This window comes from Hippoglossus stenolepis, chromosome 2 (assembly GCF_022539355.2).
Source record: "Hippoglossus stenolepis isolate QCI-W04-F060 chromosome 2, HSTE1.2, whole genome shotgun sequence".
NCBI classification, from domain to species: domain Eukaryota; kingdom Metazoa; phylum Chordata; class Actinopteri; order Pleuronectiformes; family Pleuronectidae; genus Hippoglossus; species Hippoglossus stenolepis.
Genome location: NC_061484.1, coordinates 11290227 through 11301971, shown reverse-complemented (window position 1 = coordinate 11301971; position 11745 = coordinate 11290227). Strand labels below are relative to the sequence as shown.

At 43.2% G+C, this 11745-nt stretch overlaps 1 protein-coding gene across 1 annotated transcript; it reads right to left on the bottom strand.

Moving 5' to 3' along the window:
* Positions 1 to 6244: 6244 nt before the first annotated feature.
* Positions 6245 to 8633, bottom strand: adra2a (adrenoceptor alpha 2A). The gene is made up of 2 exons (XM_035166380.2): positions 8304 to 8633; positions 6245 to 8156 (listed from the first exon to the last, which is right to left on the bottom strand). The coding sequence occupies exon 2, from the start codon at positions 7949 to 7951 to the stop codon at positions 6689 to 6691; it is 1263 nt and encodes a 420-aa protein (XP_035022271.1). The 5' UTR covers positions 7952 to 8156; positions 8304 to 8633; the 3' UTR covers positions 6245 to 6688.
* Positions 8634 to 11745: the final 3112 nt, after the last annotated feature.

Below are 11745 nucleotides of genomic sequence, written 5' to 3'. Positions count from 1 at the left end.
ATGAACCATCTGCTTTCACACAATCACCATTATTAAAACCGCAGCGATGTGACAGTGTGCTCAGGTATAATCTCCTCCTAAACGCCCACCGGCCCGTCCGTCAGCACACACTAGACCATCATTACAGACACTACAGCAGCCCACTTCTGCTGCCCTCTGTGCCTTACGCTCACTTAGCTGTTCCCATGTCACCCAACAGGTATTCTTCTCTGCTGTCCGACAAACAAACTCTGAAGACGGACAGAAAAGTCTGTGGCTTTTATCTGTGATCATTAGAGAGCCGCACGGCTGCTGGAGGCTGGAAATGTGTAGGAAGGTCCCTTTAATCATCCACCTCCGATTAACGCGCCATCATAATACTCACGGTGCCAAAACACCAGCGGGGATGTGTCAGCTGGTTGACTCATGAATGATATGTGACAGGCACGTGCTGTGTGTCCATTAGGGTGATTGGCTCTTTAACAGGATGCAGTATTGGGACAGATAATCTGCATTAATGTGGTGCTGTAAAGATTATGTAGTTGACAACTATAGATTTGGTTGTTTATTCTGTCGATGCGTTTTGATTCAGCATAGCTTTTCTATGTGTGCTGGGAAAACCATGTTACTCCATCGTTCCTTTTTGTTTTTCACGTGAACTGAAGAATTCAAAGAAAATTGGGAACTTCTCATTAATGTGACCATTGTGCTTCTGACTTTATATTTACTGAATAGAGATTTATATCTGAGGCAACATGTGACCGGGTCACCCTGCAGATTCACGTACACCAGTCTATGACGTACATCCAGTATTAAGATAATAAGAAGCAAGAACTAAATTTCAGTCGGCTAAGATCGGGCTGTAAACTACACTTAGGAGTGTCTAGGCAACCACATACTGTCATCATTCATCACTAATGCAGTCACAGCAACACACACGCACACGCACACATGCGCACGCGCACGCACATGCAGGAAAAAGCTGACCCACTCATGAAAACCATGAAAACCATGAAGGGAGACTTATCCTCCTCAGTCCACAGACACTTAGCTCCACTGAATAAGTTAAAGTAAAAAGGAACTAAAGAGCTATACCCTATTTACCATGTCGTTAAAATGCTGTATAGTGTTTTATGATGGTAACAAAAAGCTGTTTTCTAAAATTGGAATGTCACTCAGCAGAGTTAATAACTCTGCCAAGGCCCAACAGTCGCCTAAAATTCAATCAAGCCTCACCAAATTGCACACACACATAAATATCAGTCCCCTAAAAAGTCAGATTTTTTCATCAAGATTCAAACATTAATTAATCAATGAAAAATTGACACATCACATCCTTCCACCAAGTTTCCTATTCAGTAGTATTTGTGCAATGCCGCTAAATATCAGACAACAAACAAAGAAACATGGATGAAAACATAACGTCCTTGGCGGAGGTGAATATGACAAACAACACTGGGTAAGAGCAGCAGCAGACAGGGGCCGAGTAAGTTACTCAATAAATAACAGTGGTTCAGTCTGTCCTCACTAACATGGTGAAAAAATACTCACTTAAATACTCTGGTAAGGAAGCTAAACCAGTGACCCCAGTTAGTTACTTCATCATAATTCAGCTTTAACTTGATATAAACCAAGTGTGGGGCTCCATACCTGTGCAGTTTGAATGAGGGGAACTACAGCCTCAGAACATGGCAGCAGAAAGAGGAAGTCAGGAAGCAGGTGTCTTAAAGGGATAGTTCACCTAAAAAATGAAAATTCACTCATTATCTACTCACCACTATGCCGATGTAGGGACGGGTGGAAGTGTTTAACTCCACAAAACACTTCTGGAGTCTCAGGGGTAAACAGCGATGCAGCCAAATCCAATCCAATTTAAGTAAATGGTGACTACTTCTTCAAATGTAAAAAAACAACCGAAAAAAAACCAAATGTCCTCTGTTATCCTCCTCCGGAGCCGCGTTCACTTATGGATCACAGAGGACATTTAGGCTAAAACACGATGTAAATCACCTAATTTCGAGTTGAATTTGAATGTCAGGGCTTACAGACACTTGGATGACACCACAGGAGCAGGATGGAGGCATTTTATGTGTTTTTTATGTGTTGTTTTTTATATTGGAAGAATTGGTCTCCATTTACTTCATTTGTATTGAATTTAGCTGCAACGCTGTTTACTTCTCAAACTCCAAAAGTGTTTTGTGGACTCAAACACTTCACCCACCCCTCCATCGGCATTGTGGTGAGTGGATAATGGGGGAATTTTAATTTTGGGGTTAACTATCCCCTTTAAATATCACTGGTCCTTCTTGGTGGGAGAGGAGGAGCTAGTGAAAGGCCACGATGAAAAGCTTTAAGGGTAAAGGAGATCAGGGCTGCGGTCGGAAAGTCCATTAGCTCAGGAAGGTTCCAAACTGAGTGACTAGACTGTCACTCAGTTTCCGTTTGTTTTGTTTTCATTTTTAATAAAAATATTTTTTTTTGTATCAGGAAACTTTTCTTGAATTGTTGGTGTACAGCAGTTTATCTTCTGTGATAAATAAAGTTGTCGTGTATAAGTGGAGTTGGATTTTCTTCTCACCGCAGTTCTCTTTTTCTAACTCTAAGCCATATTTTAATGCTGTTGTTTGAAAGGCTGCATGTGAACCAGGGGCGTGCGTCATTGTTACTTTCAAAGTTGTTTAAATGGCCCTAGAGTTCAAGACTGTTTCTTGGTTATCTCGCATTCAATGCAAATTTCCAATCCAGTTTGCAAACCAAACATATTTCAGGTACAAAATTGTTCATTTGGTAAATCAAGCTCCTGCTGCTCCAGCTCCCAAATGTTTATACATGCAAGACACTGGAACATCCAGACCTGCGCCATCTTCTTTCTTCGGCCACAGCAAATTACCTCGCAGGTCTAATAATCATGTGCCATAATGCTGTGTGGTCTCTGGGATGATGGGAGCTGATTGCTCTCAATCATAATGAGCTCATGGAAAATAGATTTGTCTAGACAAATTATTTTCAAGGGAAATATCCATTGCCCGGCATTGTTTTGCATTTCCAATCAGACCCAGAGGCCTGACAGCTAATCAGTCCGCAGTTAATAAGGCCGAGACTCTGTTTTAAATGAGACCTCTGAAACACTTTTAGGAGTCCACTGTAAAGAGGAGCCATCAAACAATGAGCCGGCTGTTAGAAAATATATCCCTAGTTCCATAATATGTCCTCGGTGGTGTAGAGTAGTGTTTAGATTGCAAATACAGACGTCCTGTGAAAGTGCTAGATTGAAGACGGCAAATAAAAGTGGGAGAAAACAACAGTGAGTCATCAGTAACACAGTGGGTAATTATGTATTCTGCAGCCACCTCAAATAGGCGGATGTCACTGTGGTAAAAAAAAAAACTGTGCAGGTTGTAATATGTGGGTGCCTCAGTCAATATTCATCGTCATGGTGACCTTTTCACCCCGGCCACCTACAGTTACAGATGCACAAAGCAGACACACCCATGACACTCCCACGTCCATATGTAAAAACAACCCCCACACACTCAAACACACTTACAGAAACAAACACTTGAATGCGAGGCAGTCGAGTCAAATGCAACTTCATTTTTCCTGTTGGATTTTGGCTGCTTCTGACATTTTGTCCCTGTCTGTGTGAATGGTAGCTGCACTTAGCCGCCATGCTTCGCCTTTTGGAGATGGATGTGCACTCTAACCTGATGATCCATGCCCCGATTCCCAGAGGCGAAGTGTGTGTGTGTGTGTCTGTTTGTGTGTGCTTTTGTGTGTGTGTGGGTGTGTGTGCGAGGGGGGTCTGCTGACTTCAACAGCTGGCTTCTTCCAATAGGCTGTCAGCAAGCACATCCGCCTAATGATATCACTGCTGCTTGTTGATGTGTGAGATAGAGAGAGGGAGGAGGACAAAACAAGACAAACATAAACATATTTATCAGTTCACGTCCACTGAAAAACCCTGTCACAGTTCATATTTGTTTAAGTCTGTCTTAGGCTACGTCCACACTAATATCTTTTTACTTTAAAACATCCAGACAAGCATTCAATCTTCATCCATACTAACACCTGGCTGAAAATGTATATCACATGACCATTAGCATGCACTGATCATGCACAGCATGGTGGTAAAAGGGAGCCTATTTGCAGTTGGTTGCTAAGATACAGAAAGTACAAGCCACGAGGATCAAGGCAAGGGGCGAAAAGCAAGAGCAGGGTTTCCTTTTCTTGGACCAACATTGAAGTGAAACTGAAATTATGAGTACATTTTAAATGTTCATTGTTTTCAAAACGCTCAGTGTCTGCCTGTCCAGACTTCATCACAACCCCGGAGTTGACAAGGGGCCAGTAGAATGTGGTCCTTTTGCTGAAAAAAAGTCCAAGAGCAAAAACACAAGTGTGCAAGTACACGGTTTGAGCACAAGCAGAGCAAATCTAAACACAAGTGTTACAAAATCTGAGCGTGAAATCAAGAAATCCTGCTCTTAAACTGAAAGACCAACCTTTTGAATACAGATAGGGAAAAAAAACCAAAACAGAAGCATTTCCAGAAGTCTCTGAAGTAGCGTGGACGCCAGGTGAAAACATAGCCAAAGACTAAACGTATACATATAAGTGTAGAAGCAACCTCAAAGCAATCACTGCAGAAAATACCCGTTACAATAGAGTGGCATTTGGAAGAAGAGATTATTTTATTTTACGACAAAGATGGAGAGAAAGAAGGATCAGACCGACCAGTAACTGGTCCGATGTAATTCAAAATATGTGGGTATTATATCATTACAGACGTTGAAATGGCAGGTTTGTAGGCAAAGGTATCAATTTTAAAGGCTTCACTTTTGTTGATGTTTCTCAGAGGGGGTCTCATGTTTGAATTTTTAACTCGACCAAGGACGTTATGTTTTCACGTCTGTTTGTAGGTTTCTTAGCAGAATTATGCAAAAACTACTGAATGGATTTCCATGAAACTGGGTGGAAGGATGTGACATGGGCGAAACCGTGGATCCAGGACTTTCTGTCTTTTTTCCCACAATTTCATAAATATCCCAGAGAATTTGAATAAACCTGGATGAAAAAAACTATCATTCTTCCACAGTGGCGGAGGAATGCGCTCTACTGTGCCATTCGGGTTTGTTGAGAAATCTTGGAATTTTTTTTGACAACCTCTCGCAGTCTCCCACGAAACGTCTCCTCTAATTGCAGCTGAATATGGGGCATCAGCACGACTCCAGCAATCCCGTGTGTCCACAGGGAGCTCCCCCTCCGTGTGTTTATATGTGCTGCAAATACAGACGCACATTCTCACACACATCCACTCCCCTCTTTTCTCACAGGCTCGCCACACTTACACATTTTGTAAACGTGCAGGGAAACACTCCGCCAGCTGAATGCGAGCGCACACCACGGCTCCGCTGGACGGGCTGCTGAAACTCCCAGAAGAGCCATTTAGCTTTCTGAGGATAGCACTGCTCGGCTGTCGTCCTGACTGTCAAAAGGAATCCATTTACTTACACTTAGTCCACTGGGAAAAAAGCTGTATCCTCTGTATTCACCACACAGATTCACCACTCCCTTGCTCTATTTACTCAGTCTCCTCAGAGTTGATATAGCGAGGGCGGGAGTATAAGACGGGCAGAGAGACCAGTCAATCAGGTTCTGGTTTGACGAGCTCCATGTCTTTACTTAATGAAGCATACTGTGATAACACAAAACGGCAAATGAACCGTTACGTCTCCACTTCTCGTGCCTCGCATAACAACTGTATTCATCATTCGTTGTTGATTCATGACCTGACCGTAAAATCTGTGCGCAAAAACACACACATGAAAGAAAACAAAACAAAATGATTTTATATCCCAGATAATCTCCGTCTAATCAGCAGCGTGATTAAAGAGCATTTGAAGATGTTCCATTCAGGCTCATTAGGAGCTAAACTCCTTGTTAATCTCCTGCAAAGGTCACATTTAACAGACCATTGAAATGACAGCTGAAGGCCTGACTCCGCTCTCAAATCCCAACCACTGCACACGAGGACCAGTGTGTTCGTCCTCCTCATCCACCTTTTCACTTCTTCACATGGACCCCAACAGCTTTTCATTAGTCTGAGGGAACTCACCCTAAACACTTGTTCATGTTCTGAGAGCAAATTCCCATTCAAGTGTTTTATATAATTCAGTTCATTTCAATTTTATTTGGGCCCTTCGCCCTTCTGTCCTTTTCTCTCTGTGTGTGTGTGTGTGTGTGTGTGTGTGTGTGTGTGTGTGTGTGTGTGTGTGTGTGTGTGTGTGTGTGTGTGACTACAAACAATGTTACAGGCAAAAAGCTTTAGCTGGCTTTGGAGTACTGGGACCAGTTAATGTAATGGGTTTTATTCTTGAAAGAGCCATCATCACCATCATCATCACTTTCATCATCATCCTCAAAATAGAGACAAATATTGAGACAGTTCATTTTGTACAACATACTGTCGTTAAAAATACAACACATATCACTTTGTTGGTTTTATAAAAATAAAAATAACATTTAAATAAAAGCATTTAAATGGAAGCTGTGGGTGGTGGACGCTGCATGTAAAGATCGTCCTGGGAAAGCCTTTTCAAGCAGTTACACCTATAGAGCGTTCATGAGTCAGTGATCTATGTACAATATACTTTATCATTAATGTACAACATGGTAACAAAAAGAGGTATGTACACAAAGATGGAGTCCGTCATACGTATCTTCTCGTGTCCCTCTTGCACAGTATCTTTTTGAACGACCTCCTAAAGTCATTGTTGAAGATGGTGTAGATGATGGGATTCAGCGCGCTGTTGCAATAACCGAACCAGAAGAAGAACTTAAACAGGGTGTCAGGCACGGGGCAGGACTCGCACAACGTCATCAGCATGTAGGTAAAGAAGAAGGGAAACCAGCAGATGACAAACACTCCAATGACCACGGCTAGGACGAAGGTGAACCGTTTCTCCCGGTTCTGGCGGCCCTTCCAGCGGCTGCCTTTGGTGCTCTGCCTCCGCTTTGGGACATTGTCCTCCTCACCTGGTTTGATTTGGCTCAGTTTGGTTTTCCCCTTGGCCGATTTCTTTTTGATTGAGCAGGGATTCTTAACTTTGTGGTCAGACGACGACGACTCCTCAATGTCCACCCCATTCACGTCTCCTTTCTCCTCGTCTGGCCCTTCTTCTCCTTCCACTCCCTCCTTCAGCTCGATGTCCCTCTTGCCATTTAGGTTTTCGTGGCAGAGGTGGTCCTCAGCTCCTACGCCGTTCTCCTTTGGGTTGACAGCAGCGATGGTGGCCATTTTCAGCATCACCTTCCGCTTCCTGTCTCCTGGAGGCGCCCGCGTCCGCTTCTTGGCGATCTGGTAGATCCGCACGTAGACCAGCACCATGATGACGCAAGGGAGGAAGAAGGAGCCGATGCAGGAGGAGATGACGTACCACTTATCATTGTTTATCTTACACACAGGGTCCTCCTCCCTGTTTTCTTTCTCCATGGTGATGAGTGGCGGGAAAGAGATAACCGCTGCAATGACCCACACGATGAAGATGATGCACTTGATGCGGCGCGGCGTCCTCTTTAGGTTGTACTCGATGGCCTGTGTGATGGACCAGTAGCGATCTAAGCTGATGGCACAGAGGTGGGCGATAGAGGCAGTGCAGAACAGAACATCGAGTGCCAGATAGATTTCGCACCACACCTCGCCAAAGTACCAGTATCCCATGAGCTCATTGGCCAAGGAGAAGGGCATCACGAGGGTGGCCACCAAAATGTCCGCTGACGCCAGGGACACCAGGAACAAGTTCTGCGGAGCCCTAAGGGCCCGGCTTGTAAACACAGCTATGACCACCAGCACATTACCGAACACTGTGAGCAGGATCATCATCCCCACCAGCACGGTGAGCGGCAGGGACATGTGGAGTTTGTACCGGGCCACCTCTGGAAGAGTCTGGTTGGTGTCGTTGATAAACTCCATCGGAGCAGGTCGGCCCACTTCTTATAAGTGAGTTCAGCTGAGGTTAATAAAATATCATCCACCAGGAAGGACAGAGCTCGTAGCTCAGAGCCGCAGCAGAGAGAGGAAGCGACTGAATCACTCCTGTGAGGCTTCTCTGGCTGGATGTTTCTCTTTCATCGTGCACTGCTGGCTCCACAAGGAGAAGCTCTAATTATTTATCAGTCTGTCAGGAAACAAAAGCCAAAAATCAGATCTTTCAACATACTTACACTTTCTACAACCAATTAGAACAAGTCATTTATTACAGGAGCTCCCTCCCTTCACCAACACTGAGAGAGAATAAGCCTTATAAAGTGTGAGTTGATCTTACCTGAGGCAACAAGCGTCGACGCAGCCTCTCCAGTGCCAGAGACGCACGGGCATTAAGACGCAGAGAGTGGGTAAGTTCTTTACGCAGATCCAGACGCGGAGCGGATCCATGGGGCAGATGAGGCGTCAAGTCTTCCCCCGGTGTCTCACCCGCTCTCCCCCCGCACTGTGATCCCTGCGCTGCATCTACAGCCGCTGCTCGGCGGCGGAGCTAATAGAGCGATAATCATGTTATCCCGGGCGCTGCCGTGCTGCCTCTGTCTGTGTGTGCGCGTCTGTGCGTGTGGAGCGAGTCTCTCTCCTTCACCAGTGCGCGCCACTCCCTCTCTTTATAGCCCGCACGCTGCAAAAAGTGTCCCGCGCACCGGGTCACTGTGCGTCCACGGGGTGTCAACATGCGGGTCTGACATAACACGGTGCGTAATAACGCACAGAATGACTGGAGGGGGAGCAGCGGAGGAAAATGACATGGATAAATAAAATGTTTATCTAGAAAGCACATGTTGTGCACTGCGAGGTGCTAAAAACAACACAGAGACCAAAATGTACATCAAGATGGTATGACCTTAGATTTCGTAAAATAGTTTAGTTAAAGGCTCTCGTGAGTTTAAAAAAGTTTTCTGGATTTAAAAGCTGCAAAATGGGGAGAAGAAATAACAGAGAGAGGAGAAGAAATTGATCATCATAAGTCTGTTTAATTTATATTTAATGATGTATTTAATTTAATAAATGGAAATGAAATGAAATGTGTTTGCATGTGCAATACTGACATAAACGATAAGGATTATATGTAAGTTTCCATAAAATAGTTACTTTTTGACAGTATCAGTTTTCATTAAAGTGATAATATCTGAGCTCATATTTGTTGTTAAAGTGTTTAGTTTTATTTGTTATTGTAGTCTCTGTTCAGTTCTGTCTTAGTCCCTTGGTCCATGGTCAAAGTGAATAATTTCACCACAGAGAGATAATGAGATGATGGGGGGGAAGTTTGTTTCTAAACAGAGGTCATTTCAAGTGCAGCAGAGTCACAGGGAAAATAGAATCAGTGACAGTCAGTGAGGTGAATAACAGAGCAGTAGAGAAATTCATCAATTAAAGGTGCAACAGCACTCCTTTCAGTTTTTCCCCTTTTTTTTAAATGTTATCTCTACATTTTCTGCTTTTGTATTTGTTTGGGGTTTTTTTCCAATAAAGATTATATCAGCTTATCAAATGATATCAAGAGTTTTGATATTGATTGTCCAGTTATCAGTCAGTTGCCTCACATTGTGTTCACTTCCATCCTTAAGCCTGATTGTTGGTTTCATAGCAAATATTAAAAGATGAAGAAATTAATTAATATCTAATCTCTACTCTACATTCCCTTTGACTTAATCCTGCCTTCAGTTTTACTGAAACTTAAAACTGGATTCATATCAGAAACATTCCATCTACTTTTAGTCTATTGCCTGACTTAATGTGGACATATTACTTAAAGAGTAGTGTGTTGGGGGGTGCAGACACTTTTTGCAGTGCAGCAGCTGGACTCGGTTGCTAAGCAGCAGCCATCAGAGCCACACCACGTGGATATCAGCAGAGGCGTTTTTATTACTTTGTCCAAACTTAATGTATTGATCCTCCTCTCACACCTCGTGTGCAGAGGGAGAGGGAGTCCCCCCCCGTCAGGAGCAGACCTCAGCTCCATCACGTTTACTCTCCTTACATAATTAAGACGTGTCATGTAATAGAAGACATAAAGAGTTTAAGTAAGCTGATTAGCTGTCATTTCCACGAGCTGATGAAGTGATTACGTTTGATATGACTGAAATGTAATTAACCAGCTGTAAGAGGGACAATGTGCAGGAGATGTATGCTTATATAAAACTGAGAGTATCACAGAGTGTAAAACAAAGTCAATATTTAATGGTTTTATTAGACTAGTCATGATACATGGCAAAGTTTTGCGTACCATCATTTAACTGCTCTAGCTTGTGGCCAATTTCACTTAGAAATCACAATCATACTCCAGTGCCCTGCCCTTTTATGGCCGTACACCACTGATGGATATTTCGCATCATTTCGGCAAACCGACGAAAAGTCAAAAGGACATTTCTTCAGATTTCGTCCATCAGGGGATTCATCATTTCCCAAACTCACAGAGTCTTCCAGGAACCGGGGCCCCAGCTCCACCACAAAGGCTCCGGCTCTGGCTCTCACAGCTTAATGTATTGTTTGTGTTCGTCGTCTGTGGTGAAGTTAAAACTCACTGTGGGAGGTTTGGTCTTGGAGGAGGACATTTCTCAGACATTGTGGAGGGACACAGAGTACACTCCTCGTCCTCGGTGTGTGCTGGACCTAACTGGATGGAAGTGATTCTGACTCTGTGATGATGTTCACTCTAGTGTCCGCCACTCTCACACACATGGTTTGGGTTTGTAACTGATACATGTCCTACATTTAGAGGTGACTCGGTGGTGTTTGGTGTCTGTGTTTGCCCTAATGACTTTGAGATTAAAAATTCTGTCTGGGTTTAATTATGAATCTTTAATACTACAATTACTATGTTCAGCCGTCAGTATTTTTGAATTGATAACGAGAATTGAGAAGTAAATGTGTCTTTTAGATCATGTGAAATCTCTATTAACTCACACTATAGGTCTGTAATTTCCAAACTAGTCCAAGATGTCCCCTTTATAAAGATGGTGTTCAAGTATTTGATTCCAGTTAATCTTCTAGTCAGACAAGATGTTAGGTCAATATGTAAAAACCTTCAATTGGGAAATAACGAAATCCAACTCAAATGAGGAATAAATCCCAATAGATTTATATTTACTTTGTCTTTACCGATAATTTCAGACCTTTGGACCATGTATATATTTCCCTAGAAATTTTCTTTATAATAATTAATTTTTTATCTGATTTTAAGATTATTTGCTGGTTCCAGTGAGGAGCAGCTGAGGTCACAAACCTGTAAGTATATGTGGGTGTGCGCGCGTGCGTTCGTATGTGTCTGTCTTGTATAGTAAACACCAACTCCTCTTCCTCCTCTTGTCGCTTGTTGATGCACGAGGCCTGAGACAAAAGCGCGAGGATACAGTGACACCTGTCGTCTCCTGCAGGAGCCTCCCAGCTGCACGAGCACGAGCACGAGAGACAGCGTGGGAGGGAGGAGAAAACCAAACCTGGTGTTTACAGAGAGATGTGATGAGGATGAGGATGAGGAGGTCACTGATCTCTGGGTTCTCTCTCTTCTTCTGGGACCTAGTTTACACAGGGGGTTTTGTAGAGGAGTCAACAACTCTACAAATCAGTGAAACAAGACAAACACTAGTTCATTTTACTCACATTAAATGGAAAATTAAAAACAAATCAGAAGTGTTCAGTGTTCTATGAGGCGGCAAAACTCAGTATTAGAGAAATGGACTAAAGGCAGCTTCAACCTTTCAATACTAATGATATTTTAA